General features: G+C 41.6%; 1 protein-coding gene across 1 annotated transcript; it reads left to right on the plus strand.

The window, feature by feature from the left end:
• The first annotated feature begins 2477 nt into the window (after window positions 1–2477).
• Window positions 2478–15433, plus strand: lmln (leishmanolysin-like (metallopeptidase M8 family)). Its single transcript, XM_042494896.1, has 16 exons — window positions 2478–2829; window positions 4004–4107; window positions 4326–4356; window positions 5640–5722; window positions 6987–7104; window positions 8279–8457; window positions 9141–9246; window positions 9998–10092; window positions 10716–10833; window positions 11290–11397; window positions 11480–11667; window positions 12068–12200; window positions 12679–12838; window positions 13527–13657; window positions 14101–14311; window positions 15132–15433. The coding sequence occupies exons 1-16, from the start codon at window positions 2692–2694 to the stop codon at window positions 15230–15232; spliced, it is 2004 nt and encodes a 667-aa protein (XP_042350830.1). The 5' UTR covers window positions 2478–2691; the 3' UTR covers window positions 15233–15433.
• The last annotated feature ends 1194 nt before the right edge of the window (window positions 15434–16627 follow it).

Raw genomic sequence — 16627 nt, forward strand, 5'->3', positions numbered from 1 at the left:
TTGATCGGGGTTATCTCCAGCTGTCATCACAAACAAAGAACAAGGAACCAACTTTTCAATGCAAAATAAAAAATGTACGGTAATGTGCTGAGCTCTCACAGTAACAAAAGCCAGCTTTGTTTTAACGTGCATGAAACCAAACTTCAGCGTGTAAAAGCACATGCTCCAAACAAGCCTCACTCTTTTTATGTACAAGACACCAGCAATGTATAAAAATAAAATAATAAAACCTCAAAAATTATGAAATGTATAGATCTGGTGAAATATTTTGCACAGGTCATGTTTAAAGACATAATTAGCTTCCAGGTAACTTTCAAAAAAACTCTTACTATCATGTAAGAGGTCTATTTTACTTTAAACAGCCTGGAGTGCGTTTCCAATCTCATTCTCAGCCAGCGTCTCCGCCGGCGTCCTCCCACTTTCCAACCCCAATCTCGCCTAGGGCACCAAAGTGCCTACAGCCGGCCCTGCTTTGTAGCCACTTTAAAGATGTTCAAGATCAAGTTTGGTTTGAACAGGTGACAGCTGCTAACAGCACTTTCTGACCCAAACAGCTGACCAGCGGCGGATAAAAAATGTAGTGGTTTTTATTTATTTCGTTGTTGAATAATTGATTTATTTAATTAGTTAGCAATTTAATAATTTTATTTATTCATTTGTTTATTTAGCTGCTGAATACATGTATTATTTATTTATTATAACAATAATAAACTTTATTTGTAGAGCACCTTTCAAGCAAGCAAGTGCTGTCCAAAAAAAAAAAAAAAACAAAACCTAAAAACAGTAGGTCTAATTATGAAACATATGCATAAACACACACATACATGTACACACAAAGACACCCACCAACGCACACACAGTCACAAATGATTTCAATTAGAATAAATATTATTATAAATCAGGGCCGGTTGTAGGCAGGCATATATGAGGGGGCAGTCTGAAATGTGAAGGGGGCATCATATGTACACATCATGCTCCAGCACTTTTCCCCTGTGCTTATAGTAACAGTGTTTTCTTCATTGAATTGGGTTGTTAGCTATGTGTCCAACCCCAACCTAGAGAAGTGGATTGCACTTAGTCAGGCCTCTACCTTCAGACCTGTCCAACTTGGGTGTCCCACCTGAAGACTAAGCTCCTGCTGGTATAGCTCTTAAGGTCACTGAGGCACGTAAACCCCCTGACCACAATAAAGTAGTAGTTATGCTAGCTGCTGTCTCTGATGTACTAGCAGGAGCAGGAGCAGGAGCAGGAGCAGGAGCAGGAGCAGGAGCAGAGCAGGAGCAGGAGCAGGAGCAGGAGCATCACTGCTACTACTGTTAGTACAGGCAGGAGCAGCACTACACTTTTTAAAAGCTCTGAAAAACGGACGCATCACACAGCATTAACTTTCTCTTTGTGAGCTGCAGGAAGCTGGAGTGGAAAATAAGTAAGCTGGCTTTGTAAAAACCGCTGTGATTAAATGAAACAAAGCAGTGCGGACCTACAGCATGGGGCGGGGCTTTACATAGGGGTCTGTCAAACACCGCTCATTTGTCCTCAGTCTGTCACGTGCAGTGGACGTGGACTCATTTCTGTGCTTGTAACTGAGAAAACGCAGCTGCACTACCTCCGCTTTCTATTTATTCTATTTTTTATATATTTATGTCTATTTCTATCTTCTATTATTCTTCTTATTTTTCTATGTATGTCTCTGTATGTCTTACGTGCCAAGCTGCTGTGACAACTAAATTTCCCTCCGGGGATCAATAAAGTCGTCTATCTATCTATCTATCTATCTATCTATCTATCTATCTATCTATCTAAATCTATCTAAAGTCTTACGCTGAAACCCGAAAGCTGAGAGCTGAGAGCTGAGAGCTGACACCACACTGTCCGGCTCCGTCTTGGCTCATTTGCATACTAACAGTGGATGTTTACTGAGGGCTGAGGGGAGGTGTGTGTGTGTGTGTGTGTGTGTGTGTGTGTGTGTGTGTGTGCGCTGACCAGCCTGTGAATACACACACAGCGGAGGGACAGATAGATGAGAGGAAGCTGATACTATATCGTCTTCGTGTCCCCTTTTCGGCGGATTTTTCCGCTACTGCAGATAATTTTGTCAACTTGTAATGTATTCATTTTGCGAGTATATTAAAAATGTGCTTTCTCAACTTCTAAAATTTTGATTTGAGGGGGCAAGACATTTATTTTAGGGGGCGCTGCCCCCTCTTGCCCCTGCGTAGAGCCGGCCTCGTTATAAATTAATATTAATTATATTATATATTCATTATATTTATTCAGCTAATGAATACATTTATGTATTTAGCTGCTGGACATATTCACTTACCAAGCCGATGATTAAATTATTTCTTTTGTTTATTTGTTCAACAAATTTAAACCTGCAAAAAACTGCAAAAGTATCGGATTGAGGCCCCGCCCTTCCAGGTAGGCCCCGCCCCTGTCCGCTGACGCCGAGCAGCAGCTGACCGGAGGACCGGAGGAGCAGCAGGTTTTACCGTTTACCGGCCGGTGTTTCTGCCTCTCTACTGTCTGTCCTCCTCGCACTGAACCGTCCGGAGTTATACGGGATGCTGACATGCTCTGATTCACCCTGCGAGCGATGACCGGACCGAGCACCGAGGGGACCACCGGACCGGCGGAGGTGCTGCTGACTGCGGGCTGCCGAGCCCCGCTTGTCGGACTGCTGGTCGGAGGATGGAGCCGAGGCTGAGCGGGGCTGCCGGCAAGCCGTCCGCGTCCCGGTTCCTCGGCCCTGCCCTCGTCCTCTCCATCCTGGCTGTGTCCGTGAGCTGCCACGGGACGTGCAGACACCGAGTCCCGTCTCCCGAGGAGGTGAGCCCCGGTGATCGCTCCGAGCTAACCCGGCTAGCTGCAGCTCTGTGGCGGCTAGTTAGCACGCTAGCTGCGGCGGATAATTAACGTCTTTTTTAATGCCGTGTGACAAAATAACAACTTTACAGAATCGCGATGTGTTTAAATCCACGTTTTTACAGCCGCTGGAGCCAACAGCGGTTTCTGTTCCGGTTATCTGAGCTGAAATGTTTGTTTTTGAGCTCCGCGTCCAGTTAGCTTCCTAAACTAGATTAGCCGCACAGTTAGCCAGCCGGCTAACAGGCTGAGAGGAGGCTAATGATGATGTTTACCGAGTTTACTGAGTCTGTCAGAGACATTTACAGCAAATAACAGACACTTCAATATTCATTCATCACACAGCTGATCACTTTAACCCGTTTCCCCTAGCAACAACAAAAACTACACTTCCGGCCAAACCTCTTCAGATTAAAAGACACATCTTTGCAAACCTAACATTGACTATAATAATAATAATATAATAATAAAATAAAAATCCGCTTGAACACTAAATATCTTCTCTTTGTACTGTATTCAATTGAATACATTATATAATTTCAGATGATTGCATTCTGTTTGTATTAAAGTCTGACACATTGTCCAAACTTTTTTGTATTGTCAAAATATTATGAGAAATAAAGCCATTCATAATATTGCAACATTTAATTGGTCATTTAAAAGAGTCATAATGTTATGGGAATTAAGTCTAAATGTTGAGGGAAATATTTATAATATTTTAAGAAGAAGAATACAAGAAGTCAGAATTTCAATTAAAGACATAATGTTACATGAATAAATTAAGGTATTATGTAAACAATTTGTCAATTTGTAGAATTTTTGTTAGGAAACATATTTCTGAAAGAAAGAAACAAAGAAAAAAAACAATACAGTCATAACTGTGTTATACGTTAATAGACCAGATTTAAAAGGCAGTGTAAAGTGCAGTGTCTTTGAAAATTTAGGATTTCCGACGATAGTTTCAGAGAATGTTTGCTCTTGAAATTTGCCTCATATTCATTGAAAAGTCCTGATAATATATCGGTAAAAATGTGTATGAACCCTGAAACTAGATAGGTGTACCAAATAAACTGGAAACTGAGTGAATATTACTATTGAATATCTTCAGTTTCTAATAATTTCTCTGTGCCTCTTTTAGGTTGTCCATCATGTGTACTTGAAGCCTGAGCGTCTGACGAAGAGGAGCTCCCCCGACAACCTGCAGCTGAAGATTAAGATCATCTACGACTACAGCGTCGACCAGTAAGAACTCCACTAACATGAGCAGAGACAACACGCTGCATGTGTCAGCGCGTAACTGTGAACAGGACTATTGTCAGTAATGCTGGAAGCTCTCAGACAGTCTGCAGCCCTCAGAAAATAACGTTAAAGCTGCGGCCTGAGATTCACAGTTTCAGGACCAGTTTTCCCACTTTGTGTTGAAGGTGCGTAAAGCGATGTGATGTACTCTCTCTCCACAGGCTTCCTGCAGACAAGAGGAGGCTGGTAAAGGTGAGGAACATTTTACATGCTTTTTATTCTTCATTTTTTGATAATTTTGACTGTGTCCATGCATATGGCATACATTTTGGCAAGATTGTTTATTAACCATTCAAACTGACATTTTGGATCCCACAGCCATCAAAGCAGAAAAACAGGACTTGTATTATTTCTGGGTGTCATTCTGGGCTTTTGACTCTGAATTTGTCGTTTTGACTATTTTCCACCTGATGAGGTCATTTTGACCATATTTGGCATATGGATTTTTTTCATCTAAAAACATAGTGGCATCATGACAAAATCCTGGCATTTAAAGAATTAAAAATCAGAAAATAAACAAATATTCGATATTTATGATTAGGACTGATGTTAGTTAAAAGAATAAACTCAATGAAAGTAGAAAAATAATATTACTGTAAAATCTTTTTAAAGCTTGATTTTGAGAAGCACATTTTGTTCGCAGAGCGATACCAGTGTATGTGATATTAAGGCTGGCCTTAAGGGTTAAAAAGATTAGCTGAAGAGCTTTACTTGGTGACAGACTGTGAACTGTAACAGCCACGCCTGCATGTGTGCATCCTTGTGCACATTATAAACAAAGAAGGGGATTTTTTCAAAATGACCACAAAGGAAATTGTAAACTCGCTGTTGAGATCCAACTTTTGAAACTTTTGCACATTTCACTGTGGTACATATGTTATTAGGTCCATCACTGTGTTTTTATCAAAACAACTTTGCTGTCATGGTAGATTGTAAACCATTGCAGTCTTTGGGAAAATCTCAGAGTTTAGTTTAGATAAGTTTGTTTTTGGTAGCAGTTTGAAATTTGCCGTTCCATGCACAGACAGCTGATATCCTGCCCCCTGGTGGTCGGCTCAGTCACAGTGTGAAGCCTTCTCTGGTTTCTCTCGGCACGGAGCGCTCAGGGATAGTGACTCGTCCTTGGTGTCTGAGCTTGTGAATTTAACCCTCGTGATGCACAATTGCACATTATGATGCCGAGTTGTTCATTGTCTTCCAATTCATCTGCCGATTGCTGCTAAAAATGCCTAGCCCTGATCTGTTGCTGTGCAGCGGCTACAATCCACTTTATGTTTATAGGCTTCGTTTTTAAGTCCTCTCAGCGGCAGCATCTAGTGGCCATCAGGGGGACTGCAGCTCAAAACACATCAGTAGTTTCTTTACATTGGTTTGTTGTGGATGTTAAATTCCTCCCATGTTGGCTTCCTTTCTTTAGTGGTTGATCAGAGGTGCCTCAGACTGGATCAGTGTTACTTTGTGTGTTTCCTCCTCAGGATAAGCTGTTTCCTCAGGCCATCGACTACCTGCAGAGGGCCTTCAGTGTGAGGCGCCGCGTGGGACCTGTGCTGCTCAGCAGGTATGTGGCCTGTTTTATCACCATGTTTTTAAATTACAGATGAGGGTCCACAACATCACTGGCCTCATGCAGTCCACATTTCGCCTTTGTTTTTGCTGCTAGGTTGGAAAGTGGATGTTGAGAAACTTTTACTATCCTCTAGTTTATCTAACCTTTGGCACTACCCTGAAGGGCCGTCCACACCAAGCACTATAACCGTAACCATAATGATGACGATCTGAGAATCCACACTGATAAACGATAACGTTCTGTAAACAGCGGTGCAGAGCACATGCCACGTACCCCACAAAAATGGATGTTGATGAGCTGCTGCTGTACGCTGCGAGGAGGCTGAGGAGAAACAAACAGAAAACTACAAGGACATGGCTTCACCAAATTCTTCAAAGATGACAGAAATGGGGAGAATATAAACACTTCACACACTTTTGAAGACAAGTTTCATTCATCCTTTGGTGTGTGTCAACATCATTGTGGCGATGGTCAAAAAAGACATCAGTAAAGACAAAACCAACTTCAGAGACCCCATCAGTGTCAGAGAGCGCTTGGCTGCATATCGCAGGGAAAATTACTTTTCTGTGTCATCTGCAGCCCAATTATAGTCCATACAGCTGTTAATAGACGTGACTGAGTGATTCTACCATGTTAAAGGTTGCTCCTGAATCCTAAATGAAAGACAGAAGCTGCAGTTAAGAAGCCGATATTGTAAACACTCCTGAAACTTTATTTTGCAGAAAAATGTCCCTGAAATGTGCTGATGACACCCAAACTGAACACTTTAAATTCATTTGGATTTAAATTCAGAGTTGGTTCTGTCGCCTATAAATCTTCATATTAAGGTGATGTTTTTTCCTTCATCTTCTTCTCCTGATAGCAGTCAGCAGCACAATCTACTGGCCAGAATCTGGTACAGTCAGCGAGACAAATCAATCATCGATGACTAAAATCACAGGAATAACAACAAAAAGAAAACCAAACAGTTAAAACAGTCCACCGCGTCATATATCTTTTTCAGCATTAACAAAAGGACGTTTTGTGGTCTGGATTTGTTGTTGGTATAGTTGTGTGGACTCTGCCATCCACTTGAGTTGGAATCATTTTTAAAACTATATTTTTATGGTAATCGTTTTTGGTGCAATTTGCATCCCCAAAGGTGAAATAAATTTGATAAATAATTGTTCCTCATGATAAACTCAGGGAGCTGAAAAAGTGTTTTGTCCTGTAACCACGCTGCAGAGTTAAGTGTTTGTTGTCTCTGTCATGTCAGACAATGTGCAACCAACCAGTATCTGAGGAAGAGAGATGACCCTCATCGTTACTGCCAGGACGCCTGTGCAGACGTCACACGGTGCGGCCCGGTTGTCGTACCACAGCACCACCTGCAGGTCAGGGAGTGCAACACATAAAGCATAATCTAATAAAAATCAAAACTTGCCTTCAAGTTTTCAGCTTTTCAAAACAAAGTTCCAAGTTGTTACATTTTAGCCATAACAGCTGTTTCAGATAAATAATCATCGCTTTTAGTGTTATTTTGAGTCTTTGTGCCTTTTGGTGGTTAAAAGTCACAAAGTGCTCCACATTAAAGACAAAAGAGAGGACTGGTTATCATAATTACAATGTATGCGACCCAAGCGTAGCAGATATGGAGAGAACATAAATGGGCCAAAGATGGATCCCTGTGGGACACCACAGAGAAAAGGACTGGTAAAGATTTTTAAAGGTGAACAGTGGTCCCAATCAGTGACAAATTTTGATGCTAAGATATTTTTTTAGGGGTGCTCTGTGATGATAGAGGGATCTACTTTTTCAGAGGTCGATCCGAGATTGAGGAGGATTGTGTTAGATGCAACTGAAGAACAATACAGACTGTAAAAGTCTGGAAAAGACCAGAATAGGGAGGCAGGTAGAGAGATGGACTGACGAAGGGAGGGACTGGCAGAGTGAAGGGTTAAAGGGGTAAAAGAAGGCTATTGTCAGGTTCTTAATCTCATTATGGTTATTGTAGATGCTGAGCAGGAGCTAATGATAGTGCTGCAACCTTTCCTTCCGCTGCCTGTTGTTCCTGCTGAACATGCGAGGTACACGATCCAAAATCTGAAAGTAAAACACCAGGAAGGAGGCGTTGGTTGAAAATGTAACTTATAACTTTAAAAATGTGCAAAAGGTTTGTCTGTGCACTGCAGAGGAGTTTTACCTTTAGATCCGGCTCCGTTAGTAAAAAATACTCAAAAACTAATCAGACATAATCAGGTTCCTTAAAGGCAACCAAACTACGGGAATCAGAGGGGTTTTCAGGAAGATAGAACTGTGCATCATCTGCATAAAAATGAAACCTGTATATCAGGGATACTCACCCCCCCGCACCCGTCGGGGGCCAGATTTGATTATCACTGCTTTAGGGCAACCACACTACAGGAATCTGGAGGGTCGACAGGAAGAAATAACTTTGCGTTATCTGCATAGAAATGTAAATCTGTATTATGCCCACTAATCACATCCTTTATTGTGATACCTTCTCTCTCCCTCTTCATTCACCTCTACTGTCTGTTTCCCTCCCAGCAATGTAAGGTGTGCAGTGAATCAGGGAAGTCATGCGGCCCTATGGGGTCCCCAGACGGCCCCGGGGTGGAAGGGTCTGACTTTGTGCTCTATGTCAGCGGCATCACCACAGAGCGCTGCGGGCAGGAGAACATAGTGGCCTACGCTGCGTACTGCCAACTGGAGGCAGCGCTGGACAGGTGAGGAGGACCAAACAAAGTAATTTGTTTAACTGCGCTTTCTTACATATGTTCTTAAAAAAACAACTATAAAATCAATTCAGTCTTTGTCTTCTTTGTGCGTCAAGTACTGTGATTGGCTGATAAACACTATGATTTTGCCGTTAAATTAAGAAATGAGTCTCTCTGTCGCAGCTACAGGTATAAATAAAAGTAACATGGTAAAAATGGAATAAAAAATCTGATTGTAATCACGGCTGGGTACAATAATACTATTATCCTGCTGGAATTATGCAACACACTGACTGTGCAATATCTAATTATTTACTGCTGTTACAAGTTTAGTTTATATGTGTGAGTTGTTGAGTCGCTCATTTTATCATTTATATTTCCTTTGCACCAGGCGTACTTGCACTTAAATTTTATCGTACAGCTGTTTAATGACAAGAAAGGCATTCTGTTCTACTCTATTCTATTCTGTTTCCTCAGCTGTTAGTCAGTCTTGTTCCTTGCGTTCTCCTGGTTTGTCTTTAAACTTGAGACATAGATTTGTTTCTTTCATGGAAACTAAAATACATGCTTCAGTAGGTTTGACAGGAAGATATAACAGAGTATCATCTGCATAGAAATGAATGTGTGACTTCTCAGGACGCCCTCGCTATCAAATCCTGCAACTTCTCCCTGATTTCTTCCTGTGTCTGCAGACCTATAGCAGGCTACGCCAACCTGTGTCCGGCGATGATCTCGTCTCAGCCTCAGGAGTTTGAAGGGATGCTGTCCACCGTCAAACATGAGATCATCCACGCTCTGGTCAGTACCACTTTGTGTCAATCGACCTGCTGGGGCTTTTTTATGTTGCAGCAAATATTTGGGCAAAATTGTTTGGAACTTTAACCCTTTAACGGGCACTGTGATCAAATTGCTTTACTAAACACCCAATTTCATTTTATACAGATGCTTTTATACAAAGCATTTTAGCATTTTGATTATTCTGTGATTCTATTTCATTCTATTTTTATAATATTAAATTGACTATTTGTTTTTTTTCTATCATACATTTTAAACAGATTTTGTTACTGGATTAATGTATATTTGTTTTTATTTCATTTATCATGTGTTTTTTCACGAAGGTACTTTTATTTTCAGATTTTTATTATATAACATTCACAGTTAGTTTGTACTATATAATTTACGCAGATTTTTTTTACGAGACTTAATGTTTTGTATCTATTTAATTTTTCATATTCTTATTGTATGAAGTTAATTTTCTTTTTTCAATTTTTGTCAATTTCTATTATATTACATTGACTCTTGCACTTGTTACAATACATTATACTGGGGAAATGTGTTTTTCTTAATAAATTGAGGCATATCTTATATCATATCAGTTTTTTACCTTAAATTTTTGTTACTGTAAATTGGTCTTAATTTGTTTTGTTTTGAGCTGTATTAAAGAAATCTTAAAAAGACTAAACCCAACTGGCTGCAGGAAGTCTGTAAATGTGGCTGATTTGTGTGGATGTAAATGCCGTCTGTGTGCTGCTCCTCTTCTTTCCACCAGGGCTTCTCAGCTGGTCTGTTCGCCTTCTACCACGACGACGAGGGGAAACCTCTGACGCCTCGCTTCACCAGCGGCCTGCCCGCCTTCAACGAGAGGTAAGCACTCTTTGTGTTTCAAGTTCTTTATTGTCATGTCCAAAAAAAGTCGGGTTTTCATTCGAATGCTGCACAGATATGTTTAGAAAGAGAAAAATGTAAAAGAAAAAAAATGTTAGACATGAAACAGCGCAGAATTTAAAATATAAAGATAAAATATAGAAAATCAAATAGAAAATATTTGTGGCAGGCAGGTGCACAGTAATGGAGCAAGACTAAGCTGTGATGTAAACAGCAATAAAGAAGTAATAATAATAATAATAATCTTTATTCATATAGCTCCTTTCATGCAATAAATAAACAAAGTCCTTTACAATAAGTAAGATATAAGCACTGAACGCTTCACATGAAAACTGACAGAATGGACATAATACAGGCCGACAAGCAAATCTATAAATAATAAAATAATGAAAGGACACTGAAAACAGTTTTTAAACAGTTTGAAAAATAATTAAATTTGTGAATTTTCATGTGAAAGTGGTGATTTGAGGTCTTATTAATCCAAATTTCAGAAAGTAAGTGTATACGATAGAGACAGTATAAAGAGACAGCTGGACATGTCCCCAGCTGTTGTTTGAGACATTATTTGTGTGTGTGTGTGTGTGTGTGTGTGTGTGTGTCAGCCTGGGTCTGTACCAGTGGAGTGAGGCGGTGATCAGGAGGGTCAGCCGGCTGTGGGACATCAGAGGAGGGATGATGGTCCGACACCAAGTCCACGTCCTCGTCACTCCCCGAGTCGTGGTGAGAAACCGTTCGTCTCTGTCGTCCTCACCTGAATAATAACCCTGAAGTCCTACTCACCTGGAAAATGTGTTTCTCTTCTCACCTGTGCAGATATTTAAGAATTTAAATTGAAAATGTAACATATTTACAGATTCATAGATGTTGATTTTTTTAATATAGGAGAAGAAGCAGATGTTCTTTATTCCACATTTAAAGTATTTTATTTTTCACTTTTTAAAGTATTTGTATGTGTTTTAAAACATGCAGCTTTCACTGAAGCATGACAGAGGGAATAGTTAAGAGGACGTGGAAAAGAGGGACTTTATTTTAAGAATCAATTCAGGTTTTTTATCATTTTACAAAGCAAAAATTAAATATAAAGCTCGTCTCAGTGACCGCTGTCAGGTTAACGGCCTGACGTCAGACGAAGTGAAGGACTTTCGTCGGTGTTTGACTGAGCCGTCTGTCCTCCAGGAGGAGGCGAGGAGACACTTTAACTGTCCCATCCTGGAGGGGATGGAGCTGGAGAACCAGGGAGGGACGGGGACTGAGCTGAACCACTGGGAGAAGAGACTGCTGGAGGTGAACTCACTCCGTCTCTCTGTCACTTTGCTTCCTGTTTCTCCTTTTTTTTTTTAATCCTCACTTCCTGTTGGTCCATCAGAACGAGGCGATGACGGGCTCCCACACTCAGAACCGCGTGTTTTCTCGGCTGACGCTGGCCATCATGGAGGACAGCGGCTGGTACCGAGCCAACTACAGCCTGGCTCAGAGGCTGGACTGGGGCCGCGGCCTCGGCTGCGACTTCGTCATGAAGAGCTGCAAGTTCTGGATGGACCGGCAGAGACAGAGGTGATGATAACTCCAATATAACTCTCATCACAGAGAATATTCACCTAAAAATGAAAATTCCAGCATCAGGCTTCATGAAAACATAGAAAAAAGTTTTGGTCATGGACTTTTGTTTCACAAACCTGTATAATAACACAGAAAATATGACGTTATGTTTTCTAAACAGATCACCAAATAGTTTTAAAGAAAACAAATCGCCAACATATCACATAAAAAACGAACAATCCCAAAGTTATATTAAAGTTCTCCTACTGCAGTGAAACTGATTATGCTTTAATATATTTATTTTAAAAAGCTGTTGTGTTATAATGACGTGTGGGAGTGTTTTTAAACTGTGACTTTGTGAATTTCAGACTGAAAATCTCAGATTGGTTGTGTTTGTGTTGTGTTTGTGCTGCAGACGACACTCTGTGACGCCGTACTGCGACACAGTGAGAGCGTCTCCTCTGCAGCTGACCTGCAGACAGGACCAGCTGGCCGTGGCCGTCTGCAACCTGCAGAAATACCCACAGGAGCTGCCGCTGGAGTACCAGGTACACACACACACACACACACACACACACACACATACAGTGAATGACTGAAATAAAAGTATAAAATATATAAATGCACATTTATATAGCAAAAGAGCAAATGAGCAAAAAAACAAACCAACACAAAAAATTATGAATTTATTTTTAATATACTACATGCAAAGTAGATTATTATTTTTTGATTATCACAGCTGGGGTATGAATCATTAGCAACAATATTGATTTTTATACATTATTATTTTCTGCACAAAAAAAATCACTTTTCAAAATCAGGCTATAAAAATATTATACAATAATATGATTTTCTTTCATTGAGTTGGTTTTTTTAACCAGCATCAGTCCTAATCATAAATATCAAATATTCTTTAATTTTCAGAATTTCAATCCTTTAAATGTCAGGTTTTTGTCATGATGCCACTATGTTTTGCTGCGCTGCTACACTACTGTCTGTGTGTGTGTGTGTGTGTGTGTGTGTCAGTATTTTGAGAGGATCCCTGACGTGTCGTCTGATGAGCTGTCGTTGTTCGGCGGCGCCGTGGAGATCGCGGACTTCTGTCCCTTCAGTCAGGAGTTCAGTTGGCATCTGAGCGGAGAGTATCAGAGGAACTCGTACTGCCGAGTGTCGGAGAACCAGCCAGGTGATCCTCGCACCACCGTCACCACGGTTACCGCTGACGGCATGGCGTTCGGGTGTCGGCGTGCTCTGTCTGATGTGACCACGTTTAAAGGGAGCAGAGTTTGTAGCTGAGCGACGCAGAAAAATATGGAATTTCTTAATTAGAAAAAGCTGAATTTCAATATTTTGATTTGGAATTAAAAAAAAAACAGATTTTTTTACATGAAAGTGAAGTAAAATAAGTACATTATTTCAGTGTAACGAATACAGTGGCGCATTTTGGTGACCTAAACACACCCAAATACTCATGATTTCGGAAACAGATGTGGCAAAATGGCTCCACGGCGCCCCCTAACGTGTAACCCCAATGCCCAGTTTAACCAACCTTTTACGAAAATCGGTACACTTATGTGTCGACGCACGAAAAAGTCTCTTGGACCACCCCCCAAACCCGACAGGAAGTTGGCAATTTTGAATTTGGTGCTGATTTTTGGAGGTTTCAGGCCTTGTGGTTTTGCGAACTTGTCCTACAGGATTAATCTGATCGACTTCAAAATGCACTGCTTGCAGCTTTAATCTCATTATTAAAACTGAAATGTGGATCCAGTGTCGTCAGTATGAAACGTGTGTGTGTGTGTGTGTGTGTGTGTGTGTGTGTGTGTGTGTGTTTGTGTGTGTGTGTGTGTGTGTGCGCGCGCGTGTGTGTTCAGACCGGTGGAGAAACTACGGGGCAGAGCAGTACGGACCGGACTCTGTGTGTCTGTACCAGAAGTCGGCCTTCGTCATGGAGCAGTGCACCAGGAAGATGACCTACCCTGACTGGGGCTCCGGATGCTACAAGGTGTGTTCATGAAAAGTTTCACGTCACGCTGGTCTCCAGGTGTGATGCTCATCTCAGAGTGCGTCTGAATATTAATTTTTCTTTAATTTTTTTTATCTTCAGGTGTGGTTCTCAGCTCAGAGTATGTTTGAATATTAATCTTTTTTTTTAAATTTTGGGTCTCCAGGTGGCGTGCTCGTCTCAGAGTACATCTGAATTTTATTTTTAATTTTGAATTATTATTTTTTTGTTCTTAAGGTGTGGTGCTCACCTCAGAGTACATGTGAATATTAATTTTAATTTTAATTTTTTAAAAATTTTTTTGGTCTTCAGGTGTGCTCGCCTCAGAGTACATCTGAATATTAATTTTTAATTTTAATTTTTTTTTGGTCTTCAGGTGTGGTGCTCGCCTCAGAGTACATCTGAATATTAATTTTTAATTTTAATTTTTTTTTGGTCTTCAGGTGTGGTGCTCGCCTCAGGGCCTGACGGTGTTCGTTCAGGATCGCTCCTTCCTCTGCGTCCGGAAAGGTCAGCTGCTGAGCGTCAGCGTGCGAGTCAACGACTGGGTCTACAACGGCGTCCTGATCTGTCCCACCTGCACCGACTTCTGTGACGACTGTCCCCTCCCACACCAGTTGCCGCCCTTCAACGCCTCCAGGAGTCACCCCATTGGTCAGTGCCAGCGTCCTCTGAAACAGCGGCTCAAAGTGTTCAGCTGATGGTTTGACAGCCGTTCGTTATCAGCGGTACAGAATATGACCTGAAGCCGATAATTAGGTGTTTGTCTGTTGGTGATAAATCCAGATATTTCTGTTTTTAATGCAACACCAGCAGGGAAATTTAGAGAATTGTTTCATTAATTATTAAAGCTCTGTAATTGCTGTAAAAAGTTTTTCCTGACATGTTTCTCATAAAACTCCAATAATGTGTTAAAACACATTCAGTTATGTAATTAATTGATGATCTGATCGACAGCAAAAGAATCTTTGACAGATTATTTTTTTCTGCAGGTTTTATTGTTGTAAAAGAGGCTGTCACCACCAGGTCACTGCAGCTGCTCAATTAATAAATATAATTAAGAAAACAGTCAAAGAATGATGATAGTAATAACTTTGAAAACAGTACATAAAAGGAAACAAGAGAAATTGGGAATGTATTTTAAAACATGAGAAATAAATTTAGATAAAAAAAAATAAAGAGAAAAAAGAATAATAAATAATTTTTTAAAGAATGGTGACGTACAGAAAAAACTAATGATAAAAAATGTTTCATATCAAATTCTAAATTTTTCATTTATTTCTCCTCCCCCACTCCTACACACATTTTATATTTATTTTATTACTTAATACAATAATAATGATGATATTGTATGTTATTATCGCTCTTTAATTTTTATATTTATACACTTTATGTTTCTCCTCCCCATTGATTTTCCTGATATTCATTTACTTCTGTTTAATCTTTTGTTTGTTTGTTTGTTTGTTTGTTTCAGACCCGTGCTCCAGCTCTCCGGGTCTCGCCATCACTCTGTGGCTCCTGCTGCTCAACCTGCTCCCCCTGGTGGCCGGACTGCTGCTCTGCCACTGCAGCTGATAACACACACACATGCACGCACACACACACACACACACACACACACACACACACACACACACACTCCGACAGGATCTGCACATCTTCTCTCTTTCATCTGTACTCTGTCAGTTCTTCTTTGTTTCCTCCATCAGTCACTCCTCAGGACCTCTCCTCCTCTCCTTGTCTCCTTCTCTCCTTGTCTCCTCCTCGTCTCCTCAGCTCTCCTCCTCCTCCTCTCCTCTCCTCCTCAGCTCTCCTCCTCCTCCCCCCCCCCGCACCCTTCCTGCCGCCTCACTCCCAGGAAACACGCTGACCTTTCTCCTCTCTCCTCCTCTCTCCTCCTCCTCAGCTCTCCTCCTCCTCTCCTCCTCCTCTCTCTCCTCAGCTCTCCTCCTCCTCCTCCTCTCCTCTCCTCTCCTCCTCAGCTCTCCTCCTCCTCCTCTCCTCTCCTCCTCCTCCTCTCTCCTCCTCCTCCTCTCCCTCCTCCTCTCCTCTCTCCTCCTCAGCTCTCTCCTCTCCTCCTCCTCCTCTCCTCCTCCTCCTCCTCTCCTCCTCTCCTCCTCCTCCTCTCCTCTCCTCTCCTCCTCAGCTCTCCTCCTCCTCCTCCTCCTCCTCTCCTCTCCTCTCCTCCTCAGCTCTCCTCTCTCTCTGTCAGGGATCTTTCTGCTGCCTCCTCATCACCGTCAGTTTTCCTCCTCCGTGCTGCGGAGACCGCAGACTGCAGAGGAGGATCTGCCTCCTGCTCATCGTTTCCTGCTCCTGGAGGTGAGGAGGAGCTCCAGCTGCCGGCCGTCTGCGATCAAACACCGAACCAGGAGAGCCGGTGCAGCTGTCTGTCTGTACGCCTGGGATGCTTTTAAAGCTACAGACACTTTTTTAAAGACTTTTAAGCTGAAAGGTCAGCGTGTTTCCTGTGAGTGAGGCGGCAGGAAGTGTGCGGCGAGGGGGCAGCAGGAGGTAACTCTTTAACTTTTTAAAAAGTTTTTAAAAAAAAAAGGTGTAATTATAAATCTGACTCTTTCCTACGATGCTCTTCCTGTTGTTGCAGGCGGCCGCGGTCAGAGCGCCGCTTCAGATTAACAACATGGTGATGATTTTGGGACCAGGAGTCGGCTGTGTTTTAGTTTAAAACTCTGCACAAGAGTTTCCTCACTGAGACTTTTAGTTACATGATAAAAGTAGGCGTTTTGGGGGTCAGAGGTCATAGCGAGGCCATCGTCTCCATGTCCGTAGCTTCAGTGTCGTGCGCGTGCAGGACGGTCCGCATCGAAGTGACACAGCGGCTCTTTGAGGTTTTTTAGTCTAATATACAAACAAAACAGACGTTTAAATGCCAAAAAAGGAACATTCTTACACTGTTTTTTATTATCAAACAGAAAAATACAAACGCTTCGCTCCGAGGCCCAGACTCAC

Source organism: Plectropomus leopardus, chromosome 10 (genome assembly GCF_008729295.1).
Source record: "Plectropomus leopardus isolate mb chromosome 10, YSFRI_Pleo_2.0, whole genome shotgun sequence".
NCBI lineage: Eukaryota > Metazoa > Chordata > Actinopteri > Perciformes > Serranidae > Plectropomus > Plectropomus leopardus.

Bases quoted from the DNA above. Each gene is read 5' to 3' on its own strand.
- lmln (XM_042494896.1), top strand. From the start codon at position 2,692: ATGGAGCCGAGGCTGAGCGGGGCTGCCGGCAAGCCGTCCGCGTCCCGG. The intron at 5,723-6,986 runs GTATGTGGCCTG...CTGTCATGTCAG, and splicing joins GGACCTGTGCTGCTCAGCAG to ACAATGTGCAACCAACCAGT. The intron at 10,834-11,289 runs GTGAGAAACCGT...TCTGTCCTCCAG, and splicing joins TCGTCACTCCCCGAGTCGTG to GAGGAGGCGAGGAGACACTT.